This window comes from Geotrypetes seraphini, chromosome 9 (assembly GCF_902459505.1).
Source record: "Geotrypetes seraphini chromosome 9, aGeoSer1.1, whole genome shotgun sequence".
Taxonomy (NCBI): domain Eukaryota; kingdom Metazoa; phylum Chordata; class Amphibia; order Gymnophiona; family Dermophiidae; genus Geotrypetes; species Geotrypetes seraphini.
Window position 1 is genome coordinate 37,102,136 of NC_047092.1, and position 17,108 is coordinate 37,119,243.

Below are 17,108 nucleotides of genomic sequence, written 5' to 3' on the forward strand. Positions count from 1 at the left end.
CTTGATTTTAATTATTATAATTCTGGGAACCGCTTAGACAATTTTTTAAGCGGTATATCAAATCTCAAATTAAAACTTGAAAACTCCAGCTTGATCCAAGCTCTACTCTTCACGAACCACATCGAAATTTCCCGCCCCCCTGACACGCCGCCTCCATTCTCAAGACGCCACTTTCCATCCCAGATCTCCCTGACACATCGGCTCCTTCCATGGGATTGGTCTGAAGACGTATATACGTCATCAAAACGTGCAGAGGGGGCGGGGCATCTCTAGGACACGCTGCTTTCCCGTGAATTGTAACTTTGCGCTTTCTGCGCAAACCGATGGAGCCTGTAAGAAACGTGGGAGAGTTATGCGTTTCCATGTAGAAGACATCTCCGCAGTCGTCAAGCGTTAACACTGGATTGTCGGGAGAGATGCGGCGGGTGGTGTGTGCCATGTCGGGTGGCGTGGATAGCGCGGTGGCTGCGCTGCTGCTGAAGCGGAGAGGTGAGCGCTACCGACGGTTAACCCGGAAGGGATTCGACAGCATCTACCCACGTGATTCGGGGATCAGAAAGGAAAAGTGCATAATTATGTTTTCGAGAGGGTAGCTTAGCGATTTATGTGTTGCAGAGTGTATTTACTAGTGGTGATTGGAGTTAGTATTAAGTTAGCAAGTAATAGGTGTACACTATATAGCAATGGTTGATGACCTGATAAAGGGTTAGAGGTATTTAAATAATTTGTAGAGTTTGGCTAGTGAAGATGTTTCTTGACTAGTATGATGCATTTTTTTAAAATTTCTTAATTCGGTATTTTAACATGCTAAAATCCTATTCATTGTCCAAACTATCTGCTAGTAACCTACTGTATGACCTTGAACAAATGTTTTATTTTAGTCTACCCAGTATCGGGTTATCCAGCTTTCATTGTATCCTATCCTATCAAATAAATTGAGAAATCTGTGATTGTAATCTTGAAAATGGCTCCAAGGATGTTGATGAAATGGGGTCAATCTGCAGTTTCGGTACGAGAAAGCAATTTAGCTAGGTCTGGACTGGAGTTCAGCAAAATTCATTTGTGGGATCAAATGGGGCATTTTCCCGATGTTTCCACATCCTTCTGCAGCCCATCGGTCAGGCAAGGAAGCGTAGCCAGCTAATAGGCTTCAGGGAAAAACAGATTTGAAGGTTGCTAAGGCACTCTCAATTGCTCCTGGCTGCCTAAGAACCCCCCCCCCCCCCCCCTGCAGTTATAGCTAAGGAGTTCTGAGGGAAACAGAGGCCGAGGGAAGAGAGATGGGATGTAAAAGGGAGAATACAGCTGAAGTTAATACAAGCTGGCAAAGACATTAGTATTGAGACATAACTGTAGCACATTGGTCAGACATTCTTAAAGCTTAGCCAGCCAATAGAATGCAGGGAATACAGAACAGAAGTTTGCTAAGCAAAGGATGATGTATCACAGGGGTCTCAAAAGTCCCTCCTTGAGGGCCGCAATCCAGTCGGGTTTTCAGGATTTCCCCAATGAATATGCATTGAAAGCAGTGCATGCACATAGATCTTATGCATATTCATTGGGGAAATCCTGAAAACCTGACTGGAATTCGGCCCTCAAGGAGGGACTTTGAGATCCCTGATGTATCATAACTAGTGGCATAGTAAGGGTAGGAGGCGCCCGAGGCAGTGGTGCCCTCCCGTGCCCTCCTATCCACGCTCCCTCCCCACTCCATATGCACACTCTCACTTCTCCCCCCCTCCCCCACCATACCTCTAAATCTTTGCCAGTGCGAGTGGCTTTTCTCCAGCATGCTCCTTGCACCAGCACTGGATTTCCCTCTGATGTCACTTCCTGGCCCCATGACCCAGAAGTGATTCAGAGGGGAACCAGGCTGGCGCGAGCAACAGGCAGATCTACATAGTGAAGATCTACATAGGTATGGGCCAGGGTGGAGGGGAGGGATGGCGTGAACGTGGCATGGTGTGATGGGGCAGGGCGGAGAGGTGCCAGTGCCCTTAAGAACTCAGCGCCCAGGATGGCCTGCACCCCCCTCCCGTTATTACGCCACTGCCTGTGTCCTCTGCAGCTTATTGGCTGCCTAAGGAAGAAAACCTGCAGTGTAGCTAAAGGGTTCTGAGGGAAACAGAGGCTGAGAGAAGAGATATGGAATGTAAAAGGGAGAACACAGTTGAAGTTAATACAAGCATAGAAATTGATACAAAGATAATTGCAGCACATTGGTCAGACATTAGAGAGTTGCACAGGGACAGAAATCAAGCCTGTTCCCGCTGGAATCAAATGCATCCCCACAAGTAATTGAATCCATCCCCACCCATTCCTATAAACTTCAGAAGTAGTTATTTAATTATGCTACTGAATTAAAAGCTCTGTTAGATACCCATTTATAAATAAGCAAAGACACTTAATTTGGAAATATTAATTGGGAAGAATACATACTTTGTAAATGGGTCTCTGCCAGAGCCTCTAATGTAAATATAAAATATAAATACTCCAGCTGATGAGGATCCCCAAGCTAAGTCAGCTGAGAACTTCATTTGCAGGTGGCCAGAGATCCCTTTTGCCAAGCTTGGCAGACAGCAATAGCGTCCCTGAGTCACAGATGCTGGCACCTCTGTGGCTCAGGGATGCTACCAGCGACTGCTGCGCTTGGTGGAGGGGAGTTTTGGCTGTCTCAGCTGGCATTGCTTGGGAAACCCCACCAGCCACAGCAAGGGTCAGCAAGTACTTCAGCACTATAGAAATAAAACCAGAAATGCATTTCCTTTTCTTTTGAACACAGTACAAAGACATCTGCTATATACATTTCCTAAAGCTAACATATTTCAGTCAATAAATTCCTTTTTTACCATTGTTGTCTGGAGATTTATTTTTCCATCAATGTGCTCCCAGTTTCTCTTTTTTTCTGCTTTCCTGTGTTCTACAAATTCTTCTGTTGCACTCCATTGGTGCAGCATTTCTCCCTCTCTCTTCCCTTCCTCCCCTTGTACAGCATCCTTCCTCCCTTCTGTCCTGGATCAATCAACCTCTTTTTCCCCTCCCCACTCCTGCACAGAATTTCTTCCTTTTTCCTCCACCCCCATGTGCAATGTCTTCCTCTCTCGCTCACTGTCCAACATCTCTTTCTCTTATTCCCTCCCTTGCTGCAAAGGGAGCTGGGAAAGAGAGATGGATCCATAGTGCATCTCTCCCATCCCCTCTACTGCCACATCCAACATTTTTCCCTCCCTCATGCCCCGGACCATGAGCTGCATCTTTCTTCCCTGCCCACCAGCCCCATGCCCAACATTTCTCCTTCTAACACCCCTCTCCAGCACCATGCCACATCTCTCCCTCCATTCCCTCCACCACTATGTCCAACAGTCCTCCCTCTTGCATCCCTTTCAATATGTCCTCTCTCTACCACAACATTTCTCCCTCTCATCTTTCTCTTCCCTAAGCATCTGTACCTCACTCCTCTCCCTCCCTATGACCCAAAATTTTCTTTCTTCCATTCCCAGTGTACACACCATCTCTCTTTCCCTATCTCTGACAGATTTCTCCCTTTCTATTTCCTCCCCAACCTCAGCATCTCTTTCTCTCCCTCCTTCTATCCTATGTCCCAAGTTTGTGCCCCCTTCCTCTCTCCCTTTTCTGTTCCAAGCCCTCCTTCTCTTCTGTGTCCAAGGTTTGGGCTCTTCCCATGTCCCAATTCGCTTCCTCCTTTATCCCAAGTTTATGCCCCCTATCTCCCTTCCATGGTCCAACACACGCGCGTGCCTGCTCCCTTCCTCCTTTTCTGTCCCCCTCCTGCAAGATTATACCGGAGTCATCCAGGTCAATTGCCTCCTTCCTGCCTTCAAGCTGCACTTCTTCGGAAGGGTTGGGGGCCCTGCATGCTGCACATGACTGACCCAAAGCTTTCCTTCCAGGTTGGCTATGAGTGGCATGCTGGGAGCGCTGCACGCTGCTTTGTAGAGGAGCAAGTACTGATGGAGAGCAGGAAAAGGAGGCACGCCAAGGTATTCAAGCTGCTTCCAAACCTGCAGGAACCCCGTGACAATGAGGGGGTCCCCATGGGATCCCCACAACCTGAGGGGGTATTCCCATGGGATCCCTGCGACCCCAGAGGGAACCACACGGGATCCCCGCAGGTTCTGCAGGATTCCCGTCATCCCCATTCCTGTGCAGCTCTCTCTATCAGACATTCATAAGGAAGCTGCAGGAAAAAAACCAAGACTCAAAGGTGCTAAGGCTCTGTCTCTGTAGCTACTGCTCTTGCCTCCCCTTCAACTCATTGGTCAGACATTCCCAAGGAAGATTAGCTAATAGGTTATGGTAAAACTGGGACTAAAGGTTGATGTCTCCCAACCCAAACAGCAGTCCCATCATAATCACACAGCCTACTTTCCCAAGCAAAGCTCAGTCTTCCAGGTACTGGCACAGTTAAACTTGTATCATTCTTTGTCCTTTTGGAAGCTTTTCTATTTATTGAGAGGCAGAAATTTGCTGCTACACAATCCATCTCTGATCTGGCTTGCTTCTTAAATTATTATTATTTTAAAAGCACAGTGATTTATGATATCCAAAGAAATTTCAGGTCTATGAATGTCCTCTTGGTAGGATACCAAGTGATGGGTGTTTTTATGAAGAATTGGGACTCTGTGGATGAACGTGGAATCTGCACCAGTGATAGAGACTATGATGATGCTTACGAGGTTTGCCAGAAGTTGGATATCCCCTTTCACCAGGTTTCCTATGTAAAAGAGTACTGGCATGAGGTTTTTAGGTAGGTATATTTCTGAATGAACTTAGGTTATATTTACTGCAAGAAAATGTAAGGGATTCATCAAATTTGGAATAAAGATAGGGTGGATCCATGTTTCAGAAGGAGGAGAGGGTGTTTTTTTTTTTAATGTGCCTGTGGACCTTGAAGGGTAGGGAAGAGCTAACTATTTAGGTCCTATACATAGAATGGCTTACCTCTATTCTGTCTCTTTGGAGGTGGAAAGATGTGATTCAAGACTGAAAACGCATTACCCTTCTGGTACAAGTATGGGGTGTTAAAAAAATATTACATACATGTTTCTTTGAAGACAAGTTTTGGAAATAAAATAATAAAGATGTGGTTTAAGAGGTTGGCAAAATTTTCCACTCCAGCTCCTTCAAATGAATTATTCTCATGTACTATTTATCCTCTTCTTTTTTTCCCCCTTATGGATCTTTCACTGGTGGGTTCCCTGAACCTAGAGGAACATCTAGCTGGTTGATTCTACTCAAATATGTCAAGGCTTCTCCGACATACTTCCAGCGATATTTCCTTTTGTTCAACTCGCAAGCAGTTGACTCTCAGAAGGGGCCGCTGAAAAGTTCTCAGCCCAGCCAAGACGAGAATGATGTGGAGCCATGAAACTTACAAGTTATTCCACACTTTTTGTTTCATTTCATATAATTGAAATGAAAAGTGTGGGATAACTTGTAAGTTTCATGGCTCCACATCATTCTCTTCTTGGTTGAGCTGAGAACTTTTTCAGCGGCCCCTCGTAAGTTCTTATATAATACAGCAGGGGTGGGCAACTTCAGTCTTTGAGGGCTGTAACCCAGTCAGGTTTTCAGGATTTCCACAATGAATATGCATTTGATATATTTGCATGCACCGCCTCAATTGTATTCAAATAGATCTCATATGTATTCATTGGGGAAATCCTGAAAACCTGACTGGGTCGAGGACCGATGTTGCCCATCCCTGTAATACAATATACTACCCATGGACACACAAGTTTCTCTGTCAGAGGCCAATGTGGAAAGCTGGCTTAGGGGGTAGAATGTGGTTAGAGAGATGTCAAAATATGTTTTATGGCCACACAATGTAGAGCAGTGTTTCACACATAGAATCCACACATTGGCACACAGAAATTTTTTAGCTGGTTCTCTGTAAGGGGAAGAGCTTCCAGAGGGCATAATAGGGCAGCGTACGGTACTGGGGATCAAGATAGGATTGGACAATTTCCTGCTGGAAAAGGGGATAGAGGGGTATAGATAGAGGATTACTGCACAGGTCCTGGACCTGTTGGGCCGCCGTGTGTGCGGACTGCTGGGCTCGATGGACCTCGGGTCTGACCCAGCGAAGGCATTGCTTATGTTCTTAAGCTGAGTATTTTGAAAGGAAAGGTTTCTTGCACCTTCTTTCTGCCAAGGTTACCTGAGGAGACTCTGCTGTTGCTTGTCGGTGGGGTCCCAGGTACAGGCTAAAACCTAGACAAGGCTAAAGAGGAATTGAAAACAAGCTACATTTTCCTGTGTTCTGAGGTCCAAGTTGTGGTTTAATAAGTAAAAGCCTCAGGTCCTGCTGAGTTCTGTATTCAGGGTAAAGCAGGTTACCCTCATTCCATCCATACAGATTATTGAGGGGCTGATGCAGAAAATGTGTGTTAGAGCTCGTAAACATTTACATAAAATGAATGATAATAGTAAATGCCAATTTGCAGTACTCAAAACTGCAATAAAAACTCAATCCACATGTATCTTTTAGAACAGGGGTGTCCAACCTTTTGGCTTCCGTGGGCCGCATTGGCCGAATAAAATGTTTCTGGGGGCTTGCAAACGTTGCAGAAAGACAGAGGAGGGAGCCGGAAAGACGGTAAACACCCGAGGGCAGCAGAGGAAAACACTGCATCACCCTCAACCGGGGCCGCAAAAAAATACTTCATGGGGCCGCAGGTTGGACACCCCTGTTTTAGAAGGTCCTTCTAAAAGATACATGTGGATTAAGTTTTTATTGCTGTGATTGCTTTTATCAAGAATATTTTGAATAAAATCATCTCCAAGGTTCGAGAACATTGAGTTTCCACAGTCTCTTTGTTTAGATCTGCTCTTCATTTCCTGTGGAAAGTTAGGTGGTCTTGCTTTTGCTGTTCAGTTTGCAGTATTCACAATTCATGTGGGGTGAACTTTTCCAAGATTCACTAGGTACAGTTATATTCTTGTTGCACATTTTATAGAATGTTGGAATGTTACAAAATAGTTTTGGTGCGTTTGAAGAATTTATATGTGATTTTGTCTTTTTATTTTGAGTGTTATTATTCCTTTGTTCCTATTTAGAAATTTTATACCTTGTGCTATATACCATTCTAGGTGGCTTATATAATAACATCCATAAAAAAATTAACAAAATTTTAGAAAACATACATGTGAGCAGGGCTGTGGAGTCAGTACACAAAACCTTCTGACTGACTTCTTTATTTACGATACCTCCATTTCAACTCTGACGCCTTTATTTATATATCTGTATAGGAGCTCGCAGGGATGGGGACTGGGATAAACTTTGTCCCTGTGTCATTCTCTAGGTGCCACTTTCACTAATATAAATATCATAAAATATTACATTTTGTAATTCTCAAAGAACTTGATATCAAAGTATATTCGAAAAGTAAAACATATCCTGAAAAACGGGGTAATCAAATTATTATCTGTGAAATAAGACCTTTAAGCATTATAATATTTGCATGACATACAATTTATTATGAGTCAGGGTTGGAGTCTGCACATTTTCACTGACTCCGACTCCGACTCCACAACCCAAAGATTGCTTCCAACTCCACGACTCAGACTCCACAACCCAGCATGTGAGAGTCCAAAGATTAAAATGAATCAAAGGCTTATGGGGAAAAATAAAAGCGTTCAGTTGTTTCCTAAAAGAAAGTACTATGCTAGGGCCCCTTTCCCAAAACTGTGATAGCGAGCTCCACGCTTCAAATGTGATGCAGCCCATTCAGTTCCTGTGGCCAGGTCTGGCTACTGCGGCTTTGTAAAAGGGGCCCTTAATGTTGTCTCTAGGAACCAAGGAAAGGAAACATAGAGAGTGATACGTTTAATTTATTGACTCTACTAAATTCAGAATGCCTGCTGAGAGATGTTAACTTGTTGAAATACAGCTCTTGTAAGATTGCAAACCATTCCTGACTATTGGAAGGGGGAACAAGAATTCTTTCCATGAGACTCTCAAAGCATAGCTTTTTAACATGAATTAGGTCAGCTAAAATGGTAAGCTTCCTTTTCGGTGTCAGGTCAAAAGTGCGCCGGGACAAAGGCACGCGCAGACAACTGAGCGCAACGCGGAGTCGCGCGCCAAAGAAAATGACTCCGACGGGGGATGTGGGGGGGAACCCCCCCCCACTTTACTTTATACAGATCGCGCCGCGTTGTGGGGGTTGTAACCCCCCCACATTTTACTGAAAACTTCACTTTTTCCCTAAAAAACAGGGAAACAGTTAAGTTTCCAGTATAATGAGGGCGGTTACAACCCCCCAAACCCCTTACAACGCCGCCGCGATCTGTATTAAGTAAAGTGGGGGAGGTTCCCCAACAAAAACCCCCGTCAGAGCCCCTAAAAACACTCTTTTTCTTCGGCGTGCACTTCCATCTTGTGCTCAGTTGTTGGCGCGCGCCTTTGTCTTCGGTGGTTTTGTCTATGAACCTCCTTTTCCATGAATTTTGTGCAGCATCAGGAAGAATAGACTGGTAATTAAAAGCACTCACTGTATGACTGTGAATGGTTGGTGGTCCACTGTGCCTCTGTCTGAGCTGACTGGGGCAACAGATTTCCTAGCCAACGTAGGCTGATATCTGTGGTCACTATCACCCCATTGGGAGGATCCAGTCAAAACATAATTTAAGTAGCAAGGAAATGAGATTAAATGTGTGGGTAATGTCACACTGGCCTTAGCTAGAATGGTGAGGTTAACACCAGACTAGTGAAGCATTTATTCTGCACAAGTCCTGAGTCTGCGTAAATTGTGGTACATCTAGGGATATTTGACCAACAGCTACCTTTCTTTTTCCTTTGAAGCATGAGGGAAAAAAACTACTACTTTTGGACCAGGAACTCCTTAGATTTTTGTTTATGGTACAGCTTTTTACACTGGGGATAGAGGGGTGCCTGGATCTTTCCCTAAAATGAAGGCAAATTTGATGGAGAAAATGCTCAAAACAAAGTAAGATCTAGGAAAACTGAAGAGATTCTTTGTTTAATGGGGGCAATATTCAGGTTTTCAAGATAACCCTAATGAATATGCATAGGGCAGATTTGCATACCCATCACCTCCATTATATGCAAATCTCTCTCTCTCTCTCTGCATATTTAATTAGGGCTATCCTACAAACCCAACAGGCTGGTGGTCCTCCAGGATAGAGTTGGGAACTACTGTTCTAAAGTGTATTTGATTTGTGTGGGCAGCATTTAAATAGCATGAAGTGGCTTGGAAAATGTCAAGAATAAAGCTGTACCAATATGTTCAGATTGATTAATTCTCATCCTTTTTTATTGTAGTTATCTGTTAAATGAATATGAAAAAGGATGGACCCCCAATCCTGATATAATATGCAACAAGCATATAAAATTTAACTATTTTATTCGTTATGCTTTGGATAAGCTAGGTAAGTGCCATATTTCCTTTTTTGGATAACTTATGCTGTATAAGAAGTTTGTTGCTCTTGCCAAATAGACAAAAGGACATTTTAATCTGAAAAGTTTACTTCCATAAAAATACTGGTTTTAAAAAGAACCTGAACCTGTTTAAAACTTGAAATATAGCATTCTCAGCAAAGATGTCTATTTGTTTTCACCAGCAGATGGAGACACAATCGCCTTTAACTGAAATCATTGGCTCTTGTTTTCTTGATCTCACTAGGGGTGGGGTTCACTAACTTGCCCGATTGGGCCCAATGCGGGCCCGATCATAGCAGGTCCGAATTCACAAAAAGCAAATATGCAGATGGAGGCTGGTGTGCGATCCGCACGCATGCACAGACTATCTGTAAATAGTCTGTGCTTGCCCATCCGAGCCGGGGCTGTTGTTTTTTGGTTTGTTTTGGGGGTTGTTTGTTGTTTTTTTTTTACTTTTCTGCACATGCCCTCCTGCTCTCCCCTTCCAAGCCCTGCTCTTGCCACCCAGACTCTCCTGCTCTCTGCCACCTTCCCTGCTTTAAACTCACGGGCTCGCACTGCAGAGAAGGCGGCAGAGAGTAGGAGCACGGAGCAGAAAGCAGGGCTGGAAGTTCAGAGCAGGGACAGGCGTCGCATGTTTTACTTTTGGGGCAGAGAACAGGGCTGCAAGATCAGGGCGAGCAGGCAGGAGCCACGGGGCAGAGCAGAGCTGGAGAGTCGGAAAGACGTTTTCGACTGGTCCCCAGCAGTCGCTTTTCAGATGAGTGGAAAGCCCAGTTGAATCGCAAAATTTGTTTAGTGAATCGCGTCCCTGTCTACGTTGCATGCAGTTCCCCTCATTTGCATGCGCAGATTGTAATCGAATCGCTACACAGGTTACTGAATAGTGCAGGAGGGAAATCTGGTAGCAAGCTGCTCGCAAACCAATCGATACACGATCGGTTTGCTTAGTGAATCTAGCCCTAGGTGCTTAAACAGAGCTTTAGGCTAGCTTTCTGTAAAATAGTTTGCTCTGTTTTAAATAAGTAAGTGTGAGAGCTGTGTGTAAAGCTATTTGTCACTGCACTTTTGTATATGCTGCTTACGGTGTATATGTGACATAGGATAAATATTTTGGGAACACTAATCTTTGAAAGTAAAAGAATAGGTTTGAAGAAATGTCTAGCAAGTCAGTTCATGGTATTAATAAATTTATGATCTTTTTAGTGTGTGTGTCCTTTTTTGTTATTTTATTTTATTTAACTTCTTGTCCATTGCGCAAGCTGTGATTCACAGCTTTCTTGGAATTTTTCCCATTTTAGAATCTACATATTCGCGGGGGTTAGGGGCAGAGCCGGACTGTGAAGTGTGAAAAATCGTGAATAACTTTGTGCCGGCTCTGACCCTGGTGGTCTCTGCTTCCGATCGCCTTCTTCCGTGCGTGTTTACAGGGGCCAGTGCGGGTGCTTCAGTCTCCTCTTTCCCTGCTTTGGTGTCGGGCCGGGCAGAGTGAAGATCGTTCCTCTCTGGGCTGGGCAGCCTATGCTGGCCTTACCTGGTGGTCTAGCGGGATTTCGGGGCAGGAGCGATCTTCCTATGCTCCTGCCCCGTGCAGATCTCCAATAGGAAATGGCTGCCATGGAGCTCTGGGTTGGAGGCCTAGACTGGAGATGCTTAGGCACCCTTCCTCTAAGGACACCAGGACTGCTCTAGTGATACATAATGTACTTTAATTGTGAACCTCATTTGTTATCCAGGTGTTTCACATGGATTCCATTGTCGGGATCACAAGCTAACATCTTAAAATTGGAATTTGCAAAGGTTCTTGAAACCAAATAGGGAATTTTGAAATTGAGTCATTTGACTATATCATGTTCTGGATTGGAAATTAAAATGTTTGTGAGAACCCTGCCTCGGTGGTAATGAGGCTTTAGGGCAGGGGTCCCCAAAGTCTCTCCTTGAGGGCCAAATCCAGTTGGGTTTTCAGGATTTCCCCAATGAATATGCATGAGATCTATGTGCATGCACTGCTTTCAATGCATATTCATTGGGGAAATCCTGAAAACCCGACTGGATTCAGCCTCAAGGAGGGACTTTAGGGACCCCCTGCTTTAGGGAGTTAACCTGCAAGGAGGGGGCATACACTCCTAACCACCTTACTGAACCATTTTTGGTCATCTGGTGTCTACTCTGTGCTATGCACGTTTTTTTTCACCAGGTAAATACTGAGCTTTAGCATTGCCTTTTTGATGCACAGGGGCTGATGCAATTGCTACAGGCCATTATGCAAGAACCTCCCAAGAAGACAAGGAAGTGTTTCAGCAGCAACACGTGAAAAGGCCAGAAGGGCTTTTTAGGAACAGATTTGAAGTTAGAAATGGTAAGTAACAAGAGTTGCTGAAGACTTCCCCAGATGTTTGTGAGGGTGTGCATCTAAATTGGAACTGCATGGCTTGAGGGAAGAAACATTATTAAAGGGGCCTTTGCTTTTTTCAGTCTGGTATTACAGGACTGTGGCCTCTGTCCTTCATCCCACCCAGAGTATTTATTTATTTAAAACATTTATAATCCACCTTTGTCCAAGGCGGAACACAAATTTCCATACATAGTGAAATCAGCATACATCAAGTAGAGGTAGATACAGAGTCACGATATTATATCATCATAAATTCAACAGGACTGCATCTGAGCAGTTATCAAGTAACATCATTCTTCAATTTAGCACACAGCTTTCCAATAAAAGCATAACTCAAAAAGTTATATATTCACTTAAAGAAAGCTTGTAAAACCATATGTGTTTTAAGCAACTTCCTGAATTGCATAAGATTTTCTTTTTTTTTTTTTTATTCTTTATTCATTTTTTAGTCTTACAAGTGTACAAATAATAAAACATTTAAAATTAAATACATCACTTGAATTTCTTTCTAGTATAACATCAAATAAATAAATTTATTCCCTTTCCACCCACCCTTTCCTTTAGCATTCAATCAAAAATATACAAATAAAAATATTCTTTACTATTGATTAAACCTATAGTAAAACTTTAATTCACCCTCCTGCCCCCATTTTCAAATATACTTTCAATAGAAAATGGTGTCTACTCATTACAGTAAGTTGTTAATGGCCCCCAGATCTTTTTATTGATTATGACAGGGGTTGCCATTCAAAATATCACAAGTAATTGGAAAAACTGCAGTAGATTAAATTATACCTTCTGGTGGAATTCGTTATGTCACATTTATAAAATGGAAAACATAATTGCTATTCAAAAAGGGTATTGCATAAGATTTTCACAAAAAAGTAACGTTCCGGACAAAGCAGTCCACAGGACTCTATGATCGTATATAGGAACTCTATGATCGTACATAGTGAATTCCCCTTTCAAACAGGACTATATATTAAGTTGAACTTTTTAAAAAAAAATTCTTTATTCATTTCTTAATCTTACAACAAGTGTACAAATAATAAAACATGGAAAATTGATTGTATTTGTTTCTAATTTTCTCTTGCCCCTCCTTTCTGTGCGTTATTTGTTAGTTACCTCCATTGCTTTGGAATAAATTGAGGGGCTGCCTCACAGCCCTCTGGGAGGAGAGGTCAAGCTGTACAAGAAGATGATTGGCAACGCTTCTGCAAAGAAACTTGCAGTTTCAGGGTGACTACCCATTAGTTCAGGATTTCTGCTCCTGTTTATAGGAAAGAAGATTATCGAGGTAAGAATATGGTGCAAATTGTTTGCTGAAACATGATTTGATTATTCATAATACTGATATAAGTTTATATTTGGTCAGGTAGAAGATGTGACTTCATGGCTTTAAAGAACCTAATATGCAGCTTTCCTGGGAACATTCTGCCAGAGGACTTTGTGTAAAATTTTGGATATTAGTTTTCTGCTTCTTGACAGAAAGGAGCAGTGGACATAAAAAGTAGTTGGCTATTGCCAGGTTTTATATCTTATTATAAGAAAAAACAGACTGACTCAATAATATACACAGCCTAAGAGGAGGGCTCGCTATACAAAAACTTAGCTCAGAGAAATAAAACTCTGAAGAGGGAGAGGTTACCCCCTCTTGGGAAAAGAGTTTGTCTTCCAATCATTGCTTAATCAATGTTAAAAGCGAGACCAGCTCAAAGGTGTAAAAGTGTATGAACTAAGTTTGTAACACTTGATTACTTAATTGAAACTACTGTATGCAAATAGGTCAAAAGAAACTTTCTTGCAATTCAGGTTGCCACTAATACTTTCAACTTAGCTTAAGAGCTTGACTTGATTCAAATAGCAAAAGCTATATGGGGTCCCGACGCGGCCCCGTTTCGGTGTCTGCTTCAGGAGACCCCACCAGAAAAAGGAACTTGATTCTGAAGACAGGTAATAACCATAGCACTGCTCAAAAAATCGTGCAAAATGTAGAAATACTTTGCATGAAATACTTTTCTACATTTTGAACGATTTTTTGAGCAGTGCTATGGTTATTACCTGTCTTCAGAATCAAGTTCCTTTTTCTGGCGGGGTCTCCTGAAGCAGACACCGAAACGGGGCCGCATCGGGACCCCATATAGCTTTTGCTATTTGAATCAAGTCAAGCTCTTAAGCTAAGTTGAAAATATTAGTGGCAACCTGAATTGCAAGAAAGTTTCTTTTGACCTATTTGCATACAGTAGTTTCAATTAAGTAATCAAGTGTTACAAACTTAGTTCATACACTTTTACACCTTTGAGCTGGTCTCGCTTTTAACATTGATTAAGCAATGATTGGAAGACAAACTCTTTTCCCAAGAGGGGGTAACCTCTCCCTCTTCAGAGTTTTATTTCTCTGAGCTAAGTTTTTGTATAGCGAGCCCTCCTCTTAGGCTGTGTATATTATTGAGTCAGTCTGTTTTTTCTTATAGTTCAGTGCTTTTTCTGACTCCTAGCAATCTAGTCCCTGCTGAAGTTATAACAAGGTTTTATATCTTGACAAGGAAGTCACCACTGCTTGTACTTCTGGGGGGATATCTGTATCAAATCTTTCAAATTTTGCATCTTTCTTTAATAACTTCTTTCTGTTTTGAGTTTTAGATTAATTGCTATTAAAAGACAATGGTTAATTGTATTATTTTGATTAATATAGTATTTTGAATTTTAAAATATTGTGCAGAATGAGTTTCATAAGAACATAAGTAGTGCCTCTGCTGGGTCAGACCACAGGTCCATCACGCCCAGCAGTCCGCTCCCGCGGCGGCCCAACAGGTCATGTCCTGTCTGAATCACCCCTTGGTTTCTCATCGAAGTCCTATCTTCCCATCCAATTTGACCCTTTGTCCCCGCACCCCTTTCAGTACCCTACGATCCCTTTGTCCCTCAGGAATCCGTCCAATCCCTGTTTGAATCCCTGTACTGTATTCTGCCTGATCACTTCCTCCAGGAGCGCATTCCATGTGTCCACGACCCTTTGGGTGAAGAAAAACTTCCTTGCATTTGTCTTGAACCTATCCCCCTTCAGTTTCTCCGAGTGCCCCCTCGTACCCGTTGTCCTTCTCAGTCTGAAGAACCTGTCCCTATCCACCCTTTCTATGCCTCTCAGGATTTTGAAGGTCTCTATCATATCTCCCCTGAGCCTCCTCTTTTCCAGAGAGAAGAGACCCAGCTTATCCAGCCTCTCGGCGTATGGGCAGTTTTCCAGCCCTCTTACCAGCTTCGTTGCTCTCCTTTGGACTCTCTCAAGTACCGCCATGTCCTTGAGGTGCGGCGACCAATACTGAACGCAGTATTCCAGATGCGGGCACACCATCGCCCGATATACTGGCATGATGACTTCCCGCGTCCTGGTTGTGATACCCTTCTTTATGATGCCCAGCATCCTGTTGGCTTTTTTCGCCGCTGCTGCACACTGTGCGGATGGCTTCATTGATGCATCCACTAGCACACCCAAGTCTCTCTCAAGTCCGCTGTCTCCCAGCAGTGCCCCCCCATTTTGTAGTTGAACAACGGGTTCTTATTTCCTATATGCATGACCTTGCATTTCTCAACGTTAAAGCGCATTTGCCATTTGTTTGCCCAGTCTTCCAGCTTGTCCAGGTCCCTTTGCAGGTCCTCACACTCCTCCCTGGTCCTAACTCTGCCGCAGAGTTTGGTATCGTCCGCAAATTTTATAACCTCGCATTTTGCCTCCGTTTCCAGGTCATTGATAAATATGTTGAAGAGTAGCGGCTCCAGCACCGATCCCTGCGGCACACCGCTCGTGACTCCCCGCCAGTCAGAAAATTGTCCCTTCACTCCGACCCTCTGCAGTCTACCTGACAGCCAGTGCTTGATCCATCTGTGTACATCCCCGCCCACCCCGTGGTTCCACAGCTTCTTAAGCAGCCTTTCATGTGGCACCTTGTCAAAAGCCTTTTGAAAATCGAGGTAAATGATGTCCATGGGTTCCCCTTTGTCCACCTGACTGCTTATTCCCTCAAAGAAGTACAGTAGGTTCGTAAGGCATGACCTTCCCTTATAGAATCCGTGCTGGCTTGTTTGCAGTAAGTCATTTTTCTCGATGTGTTCGCAAATAAGAAGCGGTATTAAAAATGGCAAAGCCTGAAATAGCCTGCCAGTGGAGGTGGTTGCGCTATTGCTATGATACTACATTTTGGGGCTTGTTTGGGACACATACTTAGAAAGAGGGCGGTGGTAGGAAGGAGATAGAGAGATCATGTAAAAGACAGGAGGAAGGAGGGCAATAATGATGGGTTACATGAAGAAATTTCTGTGAGCATCCAACCAAAGTGGATGCATCTCAACAGGACACTCTAGATAAGCTTTTTTTATCCGTCATCAGTTATTGTGTTATTAAATCTATGGCACTGAAAGTATCCATTATATTCTGTCCATATGTCATTCTTAACCTTGCAGCTGTTAAACTTCTTCAAGGCGCTGACCACGTCAAGGACCAGACCTTCTTCCTGAGCCAGATTTCCCAGGATGCCTTGAGAAAAACCATCTTTCCACTGGGAGGACTAACCAAAGACTTTGTAAAGAAGATGGCAGCAGAAGCGGACTTTCAGCACGTGTTGACTAAGAAGGAGGTGTGATCTGGGGAGTACGCGATAACACAAGACAGGGCCAACTAAGATTGGTGGGAAAGGCATGGGTATCCTTTGGTGTATCCCCTGGAGCATAGGAGAAGAAGATAACATGCTTGGCTTTTATAATCATTTCAGTGCTTTTGATCCTAGACATTTATTGTTCTTCTATATATGGAGGGAAAAAATCCATATTCGCATTCAGTCAGAGAAACATCAAGGCAATATGCCATCCCATGAAATTATAATCACCATACGCTTAAAAAAAAAAACCTCCTAGTCTCATACAGTGGCTGTAAACAATCTGTTCATCAGGTGCATCATATATTCATACTGAATTATCGAAGTGTGCTTAACTGAATAATAATTCTCATACCATTTTCAATACAAGTATGGGAAATAAGGCTTTGGCTCTAGAGGCTGTGATAGAAGAGGCTGAGTTGGATTTAGTGGCAAACACAGAGTCATGGTTCACAGAGAACCATGACTGGGATATAGTTATACTGGGCTATAATCTGTTCAGGAAAGACAGGGTAGGAAGAAAAGGAGGAGTAGTGGCGTTATATGTTAAAGATCATATTAATACGCCCAAACAGGAGATTCTGCCTCAAAGTAGAACACAGAAAAACAAAAGAGGCAACCTGTGGAGCTCAGTCTTT

The 17,108-nt window shown here is 43.2% G+C and overlaps 1 protein-coding gene across 3 annotated transcripts in view; it reads left to right on the forward strand.

Annotated features, from left to right (window-relative positions):
• Nucleotides 1-236: 236 nt before the first annotated feature.
• The window catches only part of TRMU (tRNA 5-methylaminomethyl-2-thiouridylate methyltransferase), a 30,271-nt gene continuing 13,399 nt past the window's right edge, over nucleotides 237-17,108 (forward strand). For 2 of the 3 annotated variants that reach the window (XM_033959412.1, XM_033959415.1), the window contains exons 1-5: nucleotides 238-489; nucleotides 4,603-4,768; nucleotides 9,308-9,414; nucleotides 11,661-11,783; nucleotides 16,280-16,452. In XM_033959412.1, coding sequence (XP_033815303.1) covers nucleotides 417-489; nucleotides 4,603-4,768; nucleotides 9,308-9,414; nucleotides 11,661-11,783; nucleotides 16,280-16,452 — 642 coding nt within the window. In that variant the 5' untranslated portion in view covers nucleotides 238-416. Of the gene's footprint in view, nucleotides 490-4,602; nucleotides 4,769-9,307; nucleotides 9,415-11,660; nucleotides 11,784-16,279; nucleotides 16,453-17,108 lie in introns of all 3 variants that reach the window. The other variant, XM_033959414.1, reaches the window with a different exon arrangement.